General features: G+C 36.1%; 1 protein-coding gene across 6 annotated transcripts in view; it reads left to right on the forward strand.

Moving 5' to 3' along the window:
- The window catches only part of SLC4A10 (solute carrier family 4 member 10), a 155,490-nt gene that overhangs the window by 123,396 nt on the left and 9,844 nt on the right, over positions 1 to 22,250 (forward strand). For all 6 annotated transcript variants that reach the window (XR_007378726.1, XM_048954024.1, XM_048954025.1 and 3 more), the window contains exons 15-23: positions 8,693 to 8,798; positions 11,696 to 11,857; positions 12,101 to 12,214; positions 12,595 to 12,756; positions 15,081 to 15,332; positions 16,622 to 16,690; positions 17,690 to 17,863; positions 18,485 to 18,607; positions 21,659 to 21,726. Coding sequence is in view for 5 of the 6 variants with exons in the window: in XM_048954024.1 (XP_048809981.1) it covers positions 8,693 to 8,798; positions 11,696 to 11,857; positions 12,101 to 12,214; positions 12,595 to 12,756; positions 15,081 to 15,332; positions 16,622 to 16,690; positions 17,690 to 17,863; positions 18,485 to 18,607; positions 21,659 to 21,726 (1,230 nt within the window). In the remaining variant the exon portion in view is untranslated. The remainder of the gene's footprint in view (positions 1 to 8,692; positions 8,799 to 11,695; positions 11,858 to 12,100; positions 12,215 to 12,594; positions 12,757 to 15,080; positions 15,333 to 16,621; positions 16,691 to 17,689; positions 17,864 to 18,484; positions 18,608 to 21,658; positions 21,727 to 22,250) is intronic.

Here is a 22,250-nt window from a genome sequence, read left to right on the forward strand (position 1 = left end):
CTGCAATTCTGTGCTTAAAAAAAAAACTTAGGTTATACAATAAAATTTCTGTTTTCTGTATTCTCCTTGTTGTCTACTTGAATAAAAAAGAAGATAAATAGGTTAGGGTAATTTGAAGCTCATTTGTGTAAGTTGTGAGCTCACCCTCCTCTCTTACCCCATAGGCCTTCTAAGGATGTTCTGATGTCTGTAGATAGTGTGCAATCCCAGTATTGCTGCCTTTGCTGTGGTGAAGAAATGAATTTGACTTAGGAAAAATCATTGGCATACTATTAGTATTGTCCTTTGGAGTACTAAAAAGACAAAGAATAATAATTTAAAATGATATTTTATTTCAAACAATTGTGTAACCATATTTCAAGTGAGAAAGATGTATTTTTGCTGGGTTTGTCTTCTGTTATCACAGAAATGTAGGGGCTGGGAGGCACCTCCAGAGATCATCTAGCCCAAACCACCTGTCAAATCAGGCCCCCCAGGTCTTGAATATCTCCAGAGAAGGACAACCCAGAGAACCTCTCTGGGCACCTATTCCAGTGCTCTGTCACACTTACTGTGAAGAATTTCCTTCAAATATTGACACAGAACTTTCTATGCTCCGGTTTATGGCTGTTTCCCCTTGTCCTGTCCCCACAGGCAGCTGAAAAGAGGAAGGCTATGACTGTTTGACTCCACACTTAAGTAACATATAGACATTAAAGGGCAACTTATTTTATTTTTACTCTATTGCAGGAGTTTTATATAAACAACTGTACTACATGTATTTCTACTTACTGTACAGCACCTCAGGCTGCATCAAAAAAGGTATGGCCAGCAGGGAAAGAGAAGTGATTGTCCCCCTCTACTCTCATGAGACCCTTTTTGGAGTACATCCAGGCCTGGAGCCCCCAGCACAGGAATGATGTGGAGCTGTTAGAGTGGGTTCAGAGGAGGGCTGCAAAGGTGATCAGAGGGCTGGAGTACCTCTCGTACAAAGATGTGTTGAGAGAGCTGGGCTTGTTCAGCCTGATGAAGAGAAGGCTCCCAGGAGCATCCCACTGCTGCCTTCCAGTACTTAAAAGGAGCTTATAATCAGGAGAGAGACCAACTTTTTGCGTAGTCTGATAGTGATAGGACAAGGGAGAATGGCTTTAAACTGAAAGAGGGGAGATGTAGGTTAGAATTTAGAGGGAAATAGTGAGGCAGTGACATAAGCTGCCCAGAAAAGCTGTGGGTGCCCCATCCCTGGAGGTGCTGAAGGCCATGTTGGATGGGCCCTGAGCAGCCAGAGTTGGTGGGTGACAACCTCCACTGCACGGGGTTAGAACTATGTGGTCTTTAGTGGCCCTTCTCAGCCAAGCCATTCTATGATACATGTTTGAGTTTGTTACAGAATTCTATCTCAAAAAGATACCTGTTGTTTCATGGTCGGATTACCACAGACCTAGTTCTAACACACTTATTTGCTTTATTATACTTTTTTGTTACTTTGTGTTAAAGTGTTGGCCATGATATTCAAGTGTTCTTTCTGGAAAATCTAATTTTTGTTCATTTATTTATTTTTTGAACACAGTCTTTAGGATATAGATAATTAAGCATTTTAAAAGTAAATCAGAAGGAGAAGGCAATGTGATTTTAAGCATGCTGCTGTGGTACATTTTTTTCTTTTTAAAACGCATAGTTTTGAAGGAATTTAAATACATATTTCTGTATGAAATACACATACTTTTTGATCTGGATTTTCTCTTCCTTTTTTCTCTTGTTTTCTCTGTGACCTTTTTGTCATGCCATTAGCATTTGTAGGTTGGCATAGCAACTCTTTTATTTCTGCACTTTCCTCCTCCTGCTTTTTCCTACTTCTGCAGCAAACGTATCTCCAGTTAGTGAATTCAGTCTGGAACACTAATACACATCAGTTTTAATGTGTACTTTAAATGTTAGGATATCACATTTTACTAGGAAAGGAGACCCCCTACAATTGTGTGGTTTGAAGATCTTGGATGAAAGGAAAAGGATTTAGAAAAGAAATCTAGTGCTCTCTAAAGGGCAAGCATGTTATGGTGGTTGTCTTTGAATGCAGAAGATAAATTATTTCTCTAGCTGAAGTTGCTTAGACCTTGGGACTTTATATACCTTCTACTTTTTTATTAATCTTTTTTTTTTTTTTTTTTTTTTTTTTTCCCCCCCATAGGGATAAATTCGTGTTATTTTAATAGTTTTTTACCAGAAGTTACTCAATTATTAACAGATTACATTGAATAATTTTAAAGTGATTTTTTTTGGCATAGTAATATGCATATTACAATCTGTCTTGGTATTGACATGCACTTAAGGATTAGGAGTAGAAAATCCCATTCTTATGTAATGAAGGAGCCAAGATCACGTCAATCTCAGTATTTTTTGCAGGCTACAGAAACCATTGCTTCTAGAAGTCATTGTGAAGATAAGCTTTGTGCATTCCACTCTTTGCACAAACAAGTTTTAAATATTTAATTATATGTTCACAACTTAATTTGCATCCTGTAATAATGCATTTACATTGTTATTTTGTATCTGTCTTCCTTAAGTTGCAGCTGGAATGCATGGTTAGTGATTCTAAGCACAGAATTTCTCATTAAGATCCCTAGTGTATAATGGAATTCCACTTTATGTAATTGATTTCTTTGAACTCGGATATGAATATAGATTTTCTTCATCTATTCTCTATAGATATTTTTCCCCTCAAGGTTAAGTAACTGTGCTATATACCCAGTTTCTTTCCCTGAGAGTCATAGAGTAGAATTACAGAATGGCTTGGGTTGTAAGAGACTTCAAAGATCTAGTTCCAGCCCTGCTATCACAGGCAGGGTTGCCAACCAGTGTCAGGCATCAGATTAGGTTGCCCACAGCCCCATCCAACCTTGCCCTTGAGCAGTTCCAAGGATGGGGCATTCCCAGCTTCTCTGGGCAACCTGTTCCAGCACCTCATGAAAATGAAAATGAAAAATTTTCCCTGATGTGTTTGCTAAATCTCTCTTTTCAGTTCTTCATTGTCCTATTACTATCTACCCATGTAAAAAGTTGATTTATCTGCTGTTTGCAACCTTCCACTACTAAAATGGAGCTAATAATGAGTCTTCTTAGAGCCTTCTCTTTTCCATGCTGAAGAAGCCTGGCCTGTCTTTGTAGGAAAGATGATGCTTCAGCCCTCCGATCATCTTTGTGGCTCTTCTCTGGACCTATTTTAAAAGGTCCACAAATTTATTTAATTTTTGTGTGTGTGTGCTGGGGATCCAGGCACACACGCTGTATTCCAGATGGGATCTATAGAATATCCCTCTTATTCCTAGAGCCATTCAACTGCCGTCAAGTTTAACTGCTGGTTCTATCTTTTTTTTTCTTGGCAAGCCTTTGAATCCAGAAATTTATTTATTTATTGCATTTATTCCAGGACTTACCTATTTCTGTTCAAATCCAACTAACTCACTTTATTTTATTTCTCTATTAAGCTCAGTAAATGCTTCATTCTTTCCTATTATCTATCCCCTCTGCCTTGGAATAGAATCTCTTTGTTAAGCAATTCTCCACAACAAATAACTTCTCTGCACAATGTAGTCTTAATCTAGAAAAGTTTACAGGCAATCCTTGTATAGTTTTGTTAGAGTACATTTATTTATATTGGTACACTATGCTTGAACAATCAAAAATTAAGCTGATCACATAAAGTGTATCTCTTTAGGTATTCATTGATTTTTATTGTTATTTTTCCTCACTGTGGAAATGGGGTGAGATTACAACTTGGAATTACTAATGAATGAAAGCTTTCAAATGAAATTTCAAAACAAGAAACATCCCACGTAATAACACTGATTTTCTTCCTGATAAAGTCTATGCGTAGCATAATATTTTTACAAATGTATAGACTGCACTCTGTACCAGGCAGGTAATAGAGCAGCCTTTATGAGAGACAAGCTTGGCTAACAAAACTGCAGTATGATTATAAATCTGTTTTCTAGACTTTCCACTTGGTGGGACAGTCTTCTTCTCACACAGTTCAAAGAAACCTAATTCTTTGTGATTTCTTCAATGTAACATCAGATGTCTGATGTAGATACGTTTTTATTTGTGTGTATGAAGTGATGTGGAGTTACCTAGATACTTTTATAGGCTTCTCTGTTTTCCTCTTCAATTTCCCCAACTAAATTCTATGTACTTCAAAATTTATAGAATATACTTGAATGTCTACTCATGTTTGTGATTGCCAGAGACAGGCTACTTAACTTAATGACTCAGTAGTCTAAATCAGGATGGCAGATCTCATTAATAAATGAAGAAAATAATTTCATCTTGCCCTGACAGCTGTGCTTTGAAAGGATTTCATGATACTGAGAATAGAAATTAACTGACAAGACCATTTCCCATCACTATTAATTATTTTTCTTCCAGTCTCTCCTCCACTGAGACTTTAGTTTCATCATTATGAATGCTGACATGAGAAGGAATATGGTGAATACAATGTCATGGATATACAGGTGTTGTACATATGGGGCAGCAGGGTATGTGAGTGTGATACTGTTGTCACTTTCATGTAGCAGATGTTAGACAAACAGAAGGACTCTTCAGTGCTCATAAGGCTCACGTAAAAATAGTATGTATTTGGAGACAACATAAACATGTATGGCATTATAATACTGATGGGCTTGTCTTCAGTCTTGTAAATGCAGTGTTAGCAAGCCTGATGTGCATGTTCCAGTAGTTTGCTTTTAAAATGAAATTAGTGATTTATCTAAAGTTTCTTACTGTGTTCTTATTCTGTCTGTTATGTGATTAATGCACAGTGTATTTGTAGAGCATAGTCTGTTTCTTAGGATAAAATCTTCCTACCCGTTACCAAATATGTGTTCTGATATTCAATGAGACACATTATTTAAACAAGCACATTTTGTAACTTATTTGTCATACTTGCCTGCTTTTTTTATAATATAAATATTCATATCAAGCAAATCTCATTATCTTTCTGAAGCGAGCTCAAAAATATTTTTTCCTCTTCTAGGAAGGGGAAATGGTACATTAGCTAATTGCAAAGACAGTGCAGTTGCATCTTTTATAGACCAAAGTCTTATCTAGTATTAATATGTGTAGCTTATAGCATGTACATGCTGGGAAAATAGGATCTCTGTAAATGGAGCCTTGCAACTTGAATAAAATTGCTAGTAGTTAGTGCTTCCCAGCTGTAAAAACAAAATACTATAAATTGACAGTTGCATGGGAATGATTGAGTCTTCCAAATGAGCTGCACCAGTTGAGCATTTTTTGTTTACTCAGATACACGCTGTGCAGGACACTTGTTTGAACATTTGATATTGTCTGTGGTGGCAGCAGAATGAGCAAGCAACATGCTGCACTGTGTGGGGAGGAGGATGTGCATGGTGGGCTTAAGAGCTTCATTAACACATGGAGAAGAAAGAGCTTGAAGAATTGGGATGAGAGGTGGAAATGAGAGGGATTTTCACACCACACCTATGTTAAATTCAATCAAGTAAACAGGCCTAGGGAGCAAGTTTTTTTGTTTTGCATTAAACTGTCAGAATTCAGTGGTTTTATTCCAGAATCTTTTATCTGACTACTTAATGAGTAACAATGATGTGTACATTTTATTGCTGATCTGCAAAAGAGAGAAGAACTTTTAATATAAAATAATAGGTTTATGATCTGCTAACCTGTATTAGCCGTACAGGCCATCTTTTGGGTGCTAATATTGATAGTATTAACTATTTCTTTTAGGGAACAGTGAAGAGCACTTCTAGTTATCTGACATGACCTGAAGCCTCTGTTGTCAAATCCTATCTCTGCTCTTTGATAACAGACCAAGATGTTGAAAATTTTGTGTATAGTGGAGTTACAATGGCTGCCTCAAGTTAATAATAAATAAATAAATAGCAGATTGAGACTTAAGAAACAAGTTAGACAGTTTAGCTTAAGTTCTTGTCATCCCCATCCTGATTTGCTTGAGTACCTTAGAAGATGTAGACAGTGAAGACTCCTTACCCTGCTTATTTTTCCATCTAGCAGCTTAGGGCCATTATAATTCATTTAAGGCCAGAATCATTCCCTATCTTTTATCATAGCAAAGGTGATTACTGGCTCCTTATCACTAAACAGCATGGAAATGTTTTGCATGGTTCCTGCTCTGTTTGAACCTGAACCTGTTGCTTAGAAAATGTGTCTATAGCTTTATGTATAGTCTCTTTTCCATTGTTAAAGATCTGTAGTTGGCAATCGTTCAGCACTTTGAACAGTTCTACAAGGATTTAAGTACACTGGAACCTTCAAAAGGCAATACATATTTACTCGCCAGCCTTCTGAATAATAAGGTATCAAAAAATAGAAATAGGTGTTTGTAGTTAACAACTCAGTATATTTTTCTCCTGAGAGCTGACCTCTCCATTAGAGTAAAAAATAAAAGAAATTTAGACTTTTGAAAGCCTTACTTTTCTGGTATGAGTTTCTTTTCGTAGGTCAGTTGTTTTGGGAAATATTCATCATTACAGAATTATATCTATAATGAAATGTCACATTTTGGTAGTTACTTTTTATGTTCTGGAACTCCAGTTATATTTTCTGATTTGGACAGGAATTGTTTCCCATTTCTATAATGCTAAGCAATGGTCTACTCTGATTTTAATTTTACCTCTTTCAATAAAAAGTGGGATCTTTACAATTAGAATGTAATTCTTTGTCCATTCCTTGGCAATATCTAGATTCAAGGTAAAGTTTTTGGTCATCACGGGCAGAGTTTGCTCAAGTTACTGTACTTGATGATGAGTGAACTGCTGCTGGTAAATGCCCATGAAACTTGGTGTAGGCCAGACTTGAAAGCTCTGAAGAAGGAAAGTGGTACTGATCTAGCAATAAGCAGGAGGATGATCTCATCTGAAGTTGAATTACTTGAGCTGTTTTGAGCTATACCTTAAATTGTGAGACTTATCTAAATGTAAATTTGCAGTTTGCAGCAAGTATAGCTATACCATATAGTGTTGGTGACATTCACAGTCTTACCTTCTAGTGAGGAAGAAGTGACTGTGATTGAGCAGCCCACATTACCTTGGCCTACTGTGATCAAACCTCAATGGACCATTGCCCAGCGTCTGGCCACTCTGCAATCAGCAATGGGCGTCAGGGGCAGGGAGCTCCTGTGCTCACAAGAACCAATAGTAACCTGAAATAGCCACACTTGTATTGTTGCATGAACATCAAATACTCTCTTGTAATAACATAGACATACCGTTTATTGACTTACTATGCTACCTTAGCTCACTGCTAGTTATGCACTTCATTTAACCTATTTTGTAATATTTAAAACTATGCATTGAACACACATTTATTATGCCCTTGGGGCCTGATCCAAAGCACTTTGTCTGTTTGAAAAAATCCAGTCTACTGCAGTGGCTTTTGGCTCAGGCCCTCTGTTTTTTTGAATGGCATTGCTTTGTTTAATTATTTATTTGCTTTTTGTCCATGGGCTGTAAGGGATTTTTCTTTCTTTATAAATAGCTGCATTTAAAATAAAAGCAAGGAACTGCACACAGAAAACCTGCATCTTTCTCTATATAGTTATTAAATGCAGCTATTTTGTCACATGTATAGTATTGTAATGGAAGTACAATAGCACTATTTTGTAGTCAAAATGTAGATAACAGAATTCTACGTATAAAAAATATTACAAGTTTATATAGGAATCGTCATCCTTGTTTTGTGGAAAGATGTCTGCAGAAAAAAGAATGATGGCTTAGCTAAGTGAGAAAAGCGATACTCTGGTGGAAATGGGACACAAATGTATGCTTAATGGTTCTCTGCTATATCATCAGATTTTATTCTTTACCCAGCGACTGAGAATCAGGGAAGGAAATGCAGTACCTAATTGCACCTGTCATAAGTGAGTTAAAATACCAGCAGAGTAGATAGTACTACAGATTTTTGAAGTAGGATTAATTTAAAGGGAATTGCAAAGCACACTTGACATCTTGGAACCTGCAGAGTATTCTGCATATTTTGAAGTCTCTGTCAAAGGAAAAGCCTCCCTCAGTTCCTTCAGAGGCTTAAAAGACTTAATTTTTTTCTTCAAATTGCCTCTTTGCAGTATTGTCCTCCCACTCTGCCTCTTCATGTTTTGCATGTTAAAATACGCAATTTAAAATGAAAAGCATGCTTTTAACATAGCTGCAGGCAGAGGAAAAACAATAGACACAAGTTCATGGAGCCTTTGGTGCTGGTGATCTTGCAGAGCCCTGGCAGTTGACTGGGCACTTAGTCTGGTCTTAATGATAAGACCCTGTGGTAAAGAAAAAGAAACAGATTAGAGACAGTTTGCTTTTGGGAAGTGTATCAGCCTGGTAGAGGGGAATAGGACTGGCACATTGTCAGTGTTCAAAAGCTGCACTCAGAAACATCAGAATAGGAGGAAAGTAGGTGGAAAACATGCTGTGGACAGTAGCTAAAATACATTAAACACGTTACATACTATATATGCATATGCACCTCACAGCAACTTTTACTCCTGTAATAGCACTAGCTGCTGAACTCCAAACTGCTTCAGAGCATGCGTTTACTGAATTCATTTAAACTAAAATTACATGGCAAAGTAGAGCGCAATTCTAATATATCATAATGTTGATAATTTGGATCCATTTGATATGTCTTTTGTTACTAAGGAAAATATACTATTTTGTCATTTCAGATGCAATTGTGTGGAGCCAGAGCATCCTAGCAATAAAACCTTACGATACTGGCAGGACTACAATATATCTGCATCTGATGTGCCATGGGGGAACCTAACTGTGTCAGTAAGTGAAATACTGGGACTTAGTGAGTAAGGGTGTAAGCATGAATGATTCAATCTGTCCTTAATACAGTATATAAATAGAAAAAGTACTGTTTTTTCTGATCCTATTTGTTCAAAGTGTATAATATACTTAACTGAAAAGAGGTTAACTTAGACTTTGTAGAATTATCTTTTTTTGTACACATTTTCCTAGATTGTTATGCAGTCTTTGGTAGTACATGTTAAAGCAAGTATGCTCATTCTGTGCCCTGCTTTAGAAACTCCTTGACGTGCTAGCACAAGAGTTTGACTGAGATTAAGTCTAAACATGTCAAATGATAACGGGTTTGTCCTAAATTCTGCCAGATGGCGAAACCGAAGTTCTCTTGTGTAGAAAGACTTTAGGAGTATTTACTTCCCCAAAAACATTCTTCCAGCTGTTCACGCTATGAAGGAGAGGAAGGGGAGCCATTTTGCAGTGTTCCTGTTCAGTGGCCACATTTTTCTTTTATCTAGGCCCTGAGTGTTACATATATCATTTCTTTGTGAATTAGTTCCCTGAGTGGAAAGACAGGAATAAGCTAAAGACAGGTTGTTCACACAGATACATTATTTCTAAATTGTACAAATTGTACCATTTTCTATATTTAAAGGATTTACTAGTAAAGATTTTCATTCATTAAAGTAACCTTCACAATTTGATTAAAATGTCATATTGAGGTCTGGCTACCAGTTTTTCTCACAAAGATAGCACTTCATTGTAAAGCCAAGGAGATGTTAGAACTATAAGTTATTTCTATCTCAAAAAACAAACAAACAAAAAACAACAAAAAAACCCAACCTTGTTGTAAGCATAATCAAATGAAGTGCTTAAAACCCAATCCAGTCAATCACCTCCAGCACTTTTTCTAAGGCAAAAATGCAGAAGAACTGCTATCATGGTGCATGGTGCATGGAAGACTGCATGACTTCCTATCATGAGTTAAGCAAGAGCTGCCTTCCATGACTGTTATGCTTTAATAGAAAGGACTGCTCCTCAACTCTGTTGGTGTGGCAACAAGCGGGGAGAAATTTGAGAACTGCTGGCCTGAGGAATTCCAGCAAACCAGAATGAATATTCCCAAAACTGCAGCACACTCAAATAGCATCTGTGCAGGGGCAGACTCCTCCTCTCACTTTCTCAGATCTCTGACAGTGTTTTTCAGAGTACATTTGCAGCTGAAGAGATTTAAAGTAACAGATTTTGTTTTAAATATAAATGTAAAAGACCAGCTGCATTATATAAAGCCCTTTAAAACTTCTCAAAAGCTTATTACCAAAACTTGAGTTTAAATGGGTAGCAGTGTAACTGGCCATCTTTACCCATGAATTACTACAGTTGTCAAATAAATACCCATTTTTTTTCATACTTTCTTATGTTTGCTTCTGTTGCATCCTCAGGAAACTTCAGTTCTCCTGTTGAAATGCAGTAAAAGATTAGACTTAGTTATCTTTAAAAATTTGGTCAGCCTCTCTGTGTATTCTGAAGATTAATTTTTCTTGTTTCTTTTGTCAGATTTATAAGTTCTGAGTTTCTGATTACATAAATTGGCCATGAAGGACAAATATCTTCTCTTAAAAAACATAGGAAGACCAATTTTTTTTTTTTTAATTTTTTTTTGTTTGTTTGTTTTGCTTTCTACAATCTAGGACAAACCAAGCATGAAAAGAGTTCTTATTCTAATGGTGACAAAGTACTTTTCAGTAGATGGCGTTGGTACCTCTTAAACAGTGAATTTCATCCCCATGTTCTCCCAGCATCAAGTACTAGCTCAGACTTGGACAAGTTCTCTATTTGATTTTCTGATTATTTATATATTTTTTCCCCAGTTGACACATCTATAACCTATTTCATCAATCAAAACCACATCATGTTTATTTCAGGAGTCCTAGTATAGGTATAGTTTTATCTCAATGCTTTCAAATCTTCAAATAGAAATGATGGGTTTTTTTCAAGCCAGCCCTTTGCTCATAGACTGTTTCTCATAAAATGGCAAGCCACAGTGACCCAGTATGTTTGGAACAATAAGATCCTGATCTGTCCAGGATACTGCTGTCTGGAGTTGCTGGATGCTGTGTTTCTTTTTGCTTAATATGTGTGGAGGGGGTTGAGTAAGGAGAAGGAAAGAATTACAAGTCCAGAGCTTGTAGTTCCTATTTTTATAGCTGCTCTCTATTCCTTAGCTTGTCTCCTTGGAAGAAGTGTAACAACTAAGGATACTATTGGAGAATTACTAGAAATGTTTTCTACTGCATGCCTGCATGGTTGATCTTAAATTACATTCAGTAAAGTTAATACAGAGTTTGGATTTTGCTGTGTTTTGCCCGATCGCTTTTTTAAAGCAAAAGGTAATTTGTGGAATGTGCTGCCCTCATGTGGTATTAAAAGTATTGGTCTCGTTTTAAGCTAATACTATACATTCGAAGCAGCTTTTCTATCAACTGCTTGGCCTGTGGAGCTAAAACAAAAAGTCATTTCATGTGGATATATCAGGAGTAGCCTTTCTCTTGTTTTGTTTTGTTTTGTTTTTCTTCCAAACTTTCAAATTGGGAAGTTTGGGGCATAAAGTAAATATATGTACATGTTCTGTTTTAAATATATCTAGTTTTATACGAATTATTTATGTTATGTCTTAGTGACTCCATTATCCAATATGGTTAAAAACCGTGATTCTTTTGAGAGTTTGAGGCTTTTCAGAGATACTTTTGAGATCAGATAGAAATACAAGTAGTCTTAATTTTAAAAGAATGCCTAAAGAAGATTGTAATATTTCTAAATACAGTCTAGTTTACTTGCAACTTAGGAAAGGAATGGGAAAGAAATTACCAGAATAAGCATGGATATTTTTCAGAACAATACTACTTTGTTCTCTCTTATAGGAATGTAAAAAGCTTCATGGAGAATTTGTTGGACGAGCCTGTGGTCACCATGGTCCTTATGTTCCAGATGTCCTTTTCTGGTCTGTCATCTTATTTTTTTCTACAGTAACTCTGTCATCCACACTGAAGCAGTTCAAAACTAGCCGATACTTCCCAACAAAGGTGTGTCACATTGTTTAATTCAGAAGTTGTGGTTAGTTATGTGCAAGAATTAATTGCATTTGTTTTGCAAATTCAGTTTACTGCTGGTAAAGTGGACACTATTATCTGTCCTCTGTTAAAAAATTTGAACTAGAATAAATATTTTTATCTGTAAGCAAAAAATGGAACTCTGAAGAGAAATAAGTTCTAGTAGGTCCTAAACCATGTAAGTGGTGTGGTTAAAATTGTTGTTTCTCCTGATAGGTACGATCTGTTGTCAGCGATTTCGCTGTCTTTCTTACTATTTTGTCCATGGTTTTAATTGACTATGCCATTGGGATCCCATCACCAAAACTTCAAGTTCCAAACGCTTTTAAGGTAATTTGATGATAAGTTGCACAGCCTGATTATTTTGAAAAAAAAATATTAGTGCACTACAGTAATTTTTTAGTAATTTTATCATGCTTTTATTGTCAGGAAGTATGTGAATTTGTTGTGCTCACTGAGTGCTAAACAACTGCTCTGAATAATGACCTGTGTAACTGACTCTTTCCAAATACACCTGAGTCCGCAATATATTATATTACATATACTTTGTCATCTTTATATTATGGGAAGTTTAGCATTTTTCTGTTGTTTCATATAGAGAGATTATTTATTCATTTTAAAGAAAATTGAATGCTAGAAACGTTTTTCTGTGTTCTCGCATACATAGTCCTTAGAGTTCTGACTAGCCATGCATGTCTTTCTTTTTGTAGCCCACCAGAGATGATCGTGGATGGTTTATTACTCCTTTGGGGCCTAATCCTTGGTGGACAGTGATAGCTGCTGTAATTCCAGCTCTGCTTTGTACTATCCTTATTTTTATGGACCAGCAGATTACAGCTGTCATTATAAATAGAAAAGAGCATAAACTAAAGGTATTCCATCAAATACTTTTCATTGTCATTTTCAATCATGTAGCTTCATCTACTCAAGGATGCTAATTTATTTAATATAGTGCTCCTTTATACTGTTACACTTTTTTCCTGTTTGTCCATGTGGTACCTATGCCCTGTGTCTTTGATCTGTTACCTTAGAAAAGTCTTTGCTCGTATGATTTGGAACAGAGGTTCTGAATCAAGACAGTGTTTTCTTCAATGATTTATTTGTAGTATGATATCAATTAATCTCAAGAGAAAAATCATGAAGTTAATCATTTCCTTAATCACATTGATTGCCTCTTCAGATATTGATAGTGTTGTTCTGCAGAATGGGTTTTTGAAAGACTGGGGGCCATTCTGTAATATGGGATTTTTTTTGTTTGCTCTTCCTCCTAAATAAAAAGAGAATAAAACTGAACTTTAGAGGCACAATGGGTTCTTCAAACATAGGGCAACTCTTTGCTCTGTTCTCTAACACTTCAGCTGCCTACAGATGGAGAGAGAAAAAGGGACATCACCCCTCTGAAAAACTGTTGGGCAAAATGTAGCAGCAGGTTTCTGTACATGTATATGCAGAAAGCTTAGGCTTTTTTTTGACATAGTTTTAATAAGCAGGAATCCAATCCCAAGTTGCTTTAGCAAATGCATTTGCAACCTTCACTCTGCACTGCCTCTTCTTGGATGATTGTGACATTTGATATGTTCTTTTTTTGCCCTCTTTGTCAGCCTGGCTCTTCATGTCAATCCATAGCATTGCATGTGGTTAACTTGACAGATGCAGGAATTTGCTGCCAAGCTTTGGAATGTGTTTTTTCAGCACTGGCATCTGGGAGTCAGATGGTCCTCCTGGCTGCCCCCTTGTCTTGCTGCGTTTTAGTTTTGCTGGGGTCTGGTGTAGCATCACCTGTTGCTATGCTTCCTTTTCTTCCCATATGTCAGGTTCCTCAGATCATGTATGAATGTGAGGAAATGCTCTCAGATTCTGTATGCATTAGCAGATACATTCCTTATAAATGTGTCAGAAGGTAAAAAAAGGTGTCTCTCTTAGGATTTAGAATTAGACTCTTTGAGTGCGTTGTGCATGTAACTAATATCTTTGTTTGACGCAGCTCTGAGTTTAAGATATGTCTTGGAAATAAGACTTATAAGTGCTTTGAGGGAGTGAGGGAAGGTGGCTAGAGTTGCATTTTAAAAATTTTCTTTATATGAATTCCCCTTTTCAAATAATGTAAGTAAATAAGATGGCATTTTCATGTGGCTTACATTTTCATAAACCCAGACACTTCCCATTTTAGAAAAAAAAAAAAAAAAAAAAAAAAAAAGTTGTCTTCAGAAAGAAATGACTTGTTTGCTTCCAGCTCGTTTTCCCCCTCTTTTTATATACTTCCCATAGCAAATTCTGCATTTCAGTTTTTGGCAGTCGCTGTAGCAAACCTTTCCAAGTTTAGTTTAGTTACTTTTTTTATGTCAAAATGCATTTGCATGGGTTTGCAGGCAAAGTTATGGTTCAACATATTATTGTTTGCATGAACGTCGCTGCTTCATCAGACCATGACATTGAATTTGTTGCCATATTGCAGAATTTTGTGGAGATAAATCATTACCTGACTTTTTAAAGGAAAAAAACTTGCAGCTAAATAGCATTTCAGGAGCCTTATTAAATCAGAAAATAAATATTCTTTCCAGCTATGCTAAGAAACATTTGTGTGACCAAGTTTGATGCAGTTCATCAGCAATTTTCAAATTTGCAAGGAAAGTTGGCTGTACAAGTGGATGGTCTGCACACTAGCATCCGATGTTATTAAGAGATTTAGTTAAACTGGAAAAATACTTGTATCTTCCATTTTCTTGCTGTTATCTCATTTATAATGTTATAATGTTATCTCATATGTTGCGTTGAGGGACATGGTTTAGTAGGAGCTATTGGGAATAGGTGAACGGTTGGACTGGGTGATCTTTTAGGTCTTTTCCAACCTTAGTGATTCTATGATTCTATGATAAAATTTCTGCTTATTATTGTGGCACAAAATTGTTTTGGACTCATAATACATACATTTACTGATAACAGGAATGTGACTAACAAAATTGTTTCATGTGAGCTAGCAGGAACTCAGGAAATCCCCTTAGATAACTGGTTTACCACCACTACTGCCCCAGCCTGGATACCGCTTTAGGAGAAAGTGATTTTTTTGCTATAAGTCACAGAATTTTAAATCATCTCTAGCTGTTCATTAGGAATGCCTGCCAGGAGTGCTCTCCTTAATGCAGGTGTCATCTTATATCTTTTTTATTTTTATTTTTATTTTTTCCTTCTTAAACAGAAAGGGTGTGGATACCATCTTGACTTACTCATGGTGGCCGTCATGCTTGGAGTGTGTTCCATTATGGGATTGCCGTGGTTTGTTGCAGCCACTGTCCTCTCTATTTCTCATGTGAACAGCTTAAAACTGGAATCAGAGTGTTCTGCTCCAGGGGAACAGCCGAAATTTCTTGGAATCCGGGAGCAAAGAGTCACAGGGCTCATGATTTTTGTACTCATGGGCTCATCTGTCTTTTTGACAAGTATTCTGAAGGTAATTTGGGGGAAATAAGGAAATGCTAAATAATAATGCACTGCACAGAACATTTCACTGTTGTTACTATATTACTTAATGTCTTTTCCAGGCATGTTACTATCATGTTTAGATTCACAATGATAATCTAAAATGGAATTCTAATTTTGCGTAATGAAACAGCTTTGGACACGTAACATTTGTGTAGCAGAAGCCTTGTAATAAAAGTCTGGTCTTACTGAAGTCAAAATAAATTCTACCATTGACCTGTAACGTATCAAGATTTATCTTTTCTCTGTACTTTGGGCTCAAGGCAAATATTATTATGAGCCAGCCTGGCTGAGCTATATCATTAAGTAAATGTCTTCAAATACTTTTAAAAAATGTTGTGATTACTAGCTAATTTAAAAAATATTTCCACAGTTGCAGGAGACTCTTTGTGGTTGATTACTTGGCATGAACCGAAAAATTATCTCATGCTGTCAGCATGCCCTATGCTGCTCACCAATGTCCTGAAACTGGATGTGTCAAGTCAAGTGCTATAATATCAACTTTATTTTTATAATATTTTTAAGAATTGTCAGGCCACAGGGAAATCAGTAAATACTGCCATTGGCTTCAGTAAAATCAGAATTTAGACTTGCACATTGTCACAGTAAAGGGAGTAAGCCTTTAGAACTTGTGCAGTATTTTATTACATACATGTATGTAATAATTAGTGAAAGCAAACTAGACAAATTTTATGCATTAAGTATATAAAAAAGATATTTATGTACGGAAATATTTTGTAACTACACACTTCATACATGAGTGTCTGAATATTTTAAGTGCTCTTTTCCATGCCATTCCATGAAAATCATCCACCATTTTAAAATGCTTACAGTATAGAAATTTTCCATTGGCTATATATGAAATATTCTGCGTGTATCATGAACAGGTTTTTGAGGATTATAATTCTACTATTCAGATCCTCTTGAGCAGTCCTTTAAGTAAAATATTTCAGTATGAATCTAACACACACATTTTTCTTGCAGTTCTGTTAATTTTATTAATAGTGAATAAAATATGTTGGCCTCAGTTCTGGCCATGGAAGGAGAATAAAACTATGGAGCCAGATTAGTCTTTTGCTTTATACTCTGAGTATCGTTATTAATTTGTAATTGAGGAATCTGAGTTTACAACCTGTCTGATTAATGCAGGCATATGGCACATTGAATTTCAACTGCTTAGCATTTAATATTTTAAAATTCTATTTAATGTGTTTCCTTTCCTTTCCTTTTTTTTTTTTTTTTTTTTTTTTTTTGGTGCAGTTTATCCCTATGCCTGTACTTTACGGAGTATTCCTTTACATGGGTGCTTCATCTCTAAAGGGGATTCAGGTAAAATGCATTCACGGAGTGTGTGCCTGACAGTGCTTTCTATTACATGTGGAGCTAATTTTATTCAATTATTTCATTATTTTCTATGTGATCTTAAAGGAATCTTGCCAGCCTTAAATTCTTGAAAGTGACTCACTTAAAAAGGAGAATGGATTCTCTCTAACTAGGATATTTCCTTTAGGCACTGTGCTCCATATTTTTGTTAGATGCTTATTTCACTGAATCTAAAACCTGTGTAACAAATGTTGGGTTCTCATCCCTCTCCGTCTCCCCTTTCATTTGTTTGCCTGCTGCCTTTTCAGCTTCCAGATTAGTGCCTTTGTAATTACATACTTGATCTTGAACTTTGCCTATATGAAGCTTTTGTATATGTGCCATAAAACTGAGGTGTGATTTGGAAGATCTTTCCTCTGTAAATAAATTCCCCAGCTGGTGGAACTGTTTTACTTAATTGCTGCTAAACTTATGGCTTTAGGGCTGTAGGACAGGCTTAGAGGAAGGGCAGCATTCTTGCAGTGGCCTTAAGTATGAGCTCCTGGTGCAAGCCAGGCACTTCAGCAGTCAGATGGAGTATTTATGTGCCATTTCTTGTAGACTACTGTAGCGTTAATTGGCATGGCAATAAATTGTAGCCCATCTGATTGAAACAAACCCAAAGTTTCAAGTGTACCTCAGCACATCTGCAATAGAAAATACATGAGACAAGTGTAAAAAAGGAACTTGACAAGTATGACTAATGAAATAATTACATTTTTCATAAATAATGTGATTCTTATTCTTACTGGTGTGGCTTGACCAGAGAGAGGACTGCATATCCACTGTTGGACTCGCACAGATTCATAGCTTATGATTGTAACTGTGGTAGTTTCTTTCTATGAACTTGAACTTCTGCAGTTTTTATGTTTATAATAACACGATTCTTAGGATAACCATGCTATCTTATGTAGTCTGTAAATATCAGCATGTTTTGATGCAAATTTTTAAAAATATCTCTTTCAGCTTTTTGACAGGATAAAATTATTCTGGATGCCTGCAAAGCATCAGCCAGATTTTATTTATCTGAGGCATGTTCCTCTTAGAAAAGTCCATCTCTTCACTGTAATTCAGCTGAGTTGTCTTGTACTCCTATGGATTATAAAGGTTTCAAGAGCTGCTATTGTCTTTCCCATGATGGTATGGAATATTTTTTATTTCCCCTAAAAACTCATTTTCTTCTTAATTTTGGGTCGTTGTTATTGAACAAAAAAGTTAGTTGTGGATGGTTAATTACAATATTGCTTTCATTCAGTGTGCAAGGTCAATTTATGTTATGTAAATAAAGTTATGTATATGAACTCAAATTTGAGTCTAGGTTGCACTAAGTTTATAGCTGTGGATGGTCCAACGGTATTTCCTTAAAGAAAATTCTTTCAAATTTTAGAAATTGATATGATGCTTTTGTTTAAGGAGCAGTGCTTAACCTGTTTTACAGAAAGAACGGTTACTTAGTAAGGAAGACTGTTTATTGCATAGAGGAACTTTGTTTCTATGCCTTGCTGGAAATAAGAATCTGTCCAGCTGGTTAACTGATGTTTGCTTGACTATTTCACTAATGTGAAATAAAAGATAGCTACTGAACTTCCATCATTGTGAAATGCTTCAATTCACACTAATTCCAAATAAAGGAAGTCCAGGTGTTGACCTGTCCAGTATGAACAATAACATTCCAGCTGAAAAACTGTGGTGACTTTTGGAAGTAGAACTGTCAATTTTGTTTGTTTAATTTCCTAATTCTTTAAATAAATATCATTACAGGTCTTAGCTTTGGTGTTTGTCCGAAAACTCATGGATTTTTTTTTCACTAAACGGGAGCTCAGTTGGTTAGATGATTTGATGCCTGAGAGCAAGAAAAAGAAACTAGAAGACGCTGAGAAAGAGGTGGGTCCTGGTTTCAGGTGTGGATTCTTCTTGTTTTGGGATGGTGGTTTCATCGTTTGGATGGTTTTATTGTTTGCATGGTTTTGTTGTTTTCTGTTTGGTTGGTTAGGTTTTAATTTTTTTTTTTTTGGTAACATGTTACCAATATCTCCTTTAGACAATTAGAGAAAAATTCTGTAATGAAGGCATATTCAATGCAACAAGCAGATTTGCTATATCTTGGATGAGCATTTCCCTTCTGCCACTGCAGAAACCATTTACTTCCACTTTCTAGTGAAAAAATGTCAGTGATTTTGCTTACCCTGTTAATCAAATCTTCAGATTTCTGACTTTAGTTTTCTAATCAGTTTTGCATCTGATATCATATTTTCCACTAGAATGCACTTCTTGAATTGCTTGTTTGAATATTGTGTTAAGCTGAAGGAATACAAAGTAACTTCCTGTGTGGGGGCCCTGATAGCTTTCTCCTCTATTGCCATTATTCATATCTACCTGATTGAATGCCAACTGTTAGGGGGCATTAGGATTGTGTTCCTAAGTCATAGGTCCAAATAAGTGAAGGACAGGTCTTGATGGAAAAGCACTAACTGTGGAAGCAGTTGTAAGAATATGTCAGTGCCTTGTTCTTTTAAATGTCTGTTGTGTGTCCTGCCCTAGTATGATGTAAGGTGGTTGTGGCATGAGGAGGCAAAGGTCTAGGCTGTTCTAATGTTGTCTTGGAAGGCTGTGGTAATTTCAGTGCTCTGGGCACTTTTTTGTACAGGAGTTGCAATTTCTAAGTTACCCTGGAGACTTTGCAAAGGCCTGGGACCCATGAGGCATAAGATTTTGGTGGTACAAGTGTACTGCAAGAACTAGATAATGTGAATGGATAAATCAGCAATTTATCCTCAGAGAAGCCATGAGGTATCTGAGACCAGTGAAAATGTATGTGTAGGGATTCCCCTTGGTAAGTCGGTTTACAGAAATAGGACATGAGCTAATAAGTTGAACTTTGTCATGAGGACTAATTTTCTCTCCCTTTTGCATTCTTTTGTGACCTTTGACAACTCACTGCCTCAGCTGTGATCTGGAGAACGTAACTTTGGTTTCTTTAATGCATGTTATGTACTTTAACAAAATTCGTTTTGGGAAAAAGTTCTACCTAGGTAATACCACGGTTACTATTTAGTACGTGCCTGAAAAGATATTAGGATGAAGTTCAAGTGCATGGTTTGTTTTTTCCCCTTTGAACTATATAAATAATAATTAAAAAAACCCTGTTATTTCATCACAGTATTTAGCTGTCATAGCAATTCAGAGTAACCAAAAGTAATTAAGATATGTCTCTTTTTTTGGGTCTGGTTACAGGAAAAATTTGTTACTCTTATATTTTGGTTATTTGTCACTTTGCTTCTCATACTTGGTAAGATGGCAGCATAAAACAAAATTGGGAAAATCTACTGGTGTTACTTTATTTCATTCACTGTCTGTTTTGAGAGGCTATTTTTACATATTTTGGCATTTCTAAATATTTGAAGCTATTATTAAAACTGTTCAACTGTCAAAAACTTATAAAGCTGTGAAGCCTGGAAATGACAAAATTAACTAGTAATAAAACTTCTGACATGTAGCCTAAGGAATTAATTGGAGAGTTGCTATCACAAGGCTTTTAAAAATAGAAGTATTCTACCCACAAGAATATTCAGAAATATAGTTGACAAGATCTGAAACTTCATTGGATCCTAACTTCATCACTTCAGTTGTTTTTATATTTTTAGGCCATGTTTTTCCACGGCATTCTACATTTATAGTGGATATTTTTTTTGCCTTCTTCTCACAGATCTTCTTTGTCAGCAATTTGATGTAATCAAGTCTTTCTGAGACCAGAATGAACAAAAGTGACTTCTCCCATTTGGAGGAAAAAAAAAAATCGCAACTTTTAAAATAGCTGTAGTAGTAAAACATGGAGGAAACTGGAAAATCACCTCAATTCTTCTAGCTAATGCCAATTTACAAACGTGTGTGAGATTTGTCAGGTTTTGGGTGGCTGGCCAGGGAATGACATGCTTCTCTTTTTGGGAAAGCCAATGTCACTTTAAATCATGCTTTTCACTAAACACCAGGGTAAGTTGTTACCAAGCCATCTAATAAAGGGAAAAAAGAACAGGCGGTCCTTGTGTGTTGCTATGTTCACACACACACAGTGCAACAGTATAGGGCAGGATCTGATAGTTATTCCACATGAAGGCATGTTAACCTCCTGGCAGCTGTTTTGCTATGTATGAAAACATTGATTACAAGAGCCATGTGGGTTCTGGGGAAGTGTACAGAATCACCTACTTACACGGTTGCCAGTAATTTAGGCCTTAAGCCACCCTTATTTCAGAGGTTTTGCTTTATAGCTAATGTCTTGTCATGACTGCTCTGGTTTTCCTGACCTAACAGTGGTGGGGAGTCTTCAGAATCTTCCTTCAGCTCATACCTGTGGAGCCATGAGCTGTTATGGTCTGAAAGACAGGCTGTTTTTTCTTTGTCTCAGACAGGAGGGGGAGGCTGTTTTGTTCTCCCCTTCCCCCTTAGATTTCCTAAAGTTGTAATTATTTGACAATAGATTTGTTGTAGATACATCTAGTTCTCATAGAATCATAAAAATTTATTTTCCCTGTTTAGGTGGAAACTAATATTGGCATCTTGTTGCACTACCTTTCATTGCATTAAAACTTCAATCAGTATTTAAACTGTGTGCACAAACTTAAATTTGACTGCCTTAATTTTCATATGTTAATGATGCTATGCGTGTGTCTAGGTTGTGTGATATTTAAAATTCACCATCTCATTACAAAGTTGTCTTTATTAAAAAAGTGTCTCCTCTATTTGGTATTGATAAGTAACATTAATTGGAGATACTGCTTCGAAATAGAGGGGTGTCAATCTTGAATATTCAAATTAAGAGTTGAGAATCTTATTTTAGGAATCATTAACAAATAGTAAATATTAAGGGGTAAGATGCTTATAATTAAGTTTTCACAACAATATATCCTGTCTCACATTTAAGTTCCTTCTTCCTAGGAAGAGCAAAGTATGTTAGCGATGGAAGAGGAAGGGACTGTTCAATTGCCACTAGAAGGACATTACAGGTAAAATATACATTTCCTCTTTTAGGTGAGTTGCAATTAAATAAAAATAAACATGCCATCATATTTATTCTTAATGTTCATTGAATGTTAGGAGAATGCACGTCTGATAGTAGAGTAAGCCCTGTGCACTGAACCATATAATGCAGTGTTTAACAAGCTGTACCCCTTTCTAGTATTTCCATAAGATATCACAGTCCTTAGGAAGAGGACTTCATTTGCCCTTGGACAAGATAGCAGGATTCGGCTATTCAGAAGCAACTTTGGCTTCTGATATATACAGTGTGAAAGGAAGGTGTAGAAAAGACAAATCCTTCACTCTCATGATTGCTAGGGAACAAGAACAGTCTTGAACATACTGGAAAAAAAGCCTAGGCTCTTTACAGTATCATGTTTTGTAACATTCTAATTAAGATCCTAGCTGTGTGAGATAGTAAGTAAATTAAGAGTTGTCTGGAGCAGATGAGGCATAATGGAATGATGGAACATTTTCGTACAAAACGTTCTGTTTTGTCAAGTGTGTTATT

Source organism: Lagopus muta, chromosome 8 (genome assembly GCF_023343835.1).
Source record: "Lagopus muta isolate bLagMut1 chromosome 8, bLagMut1 primary, whole genome shotgun sequence".
In the NCBI taxonomy this organism is placed as follows: domain Eukaryota; kingdom Metazoa; phylum Chordata; class Aves; order Galliformes; family Phasianidae; genus Lagopus; species Lagopus muta.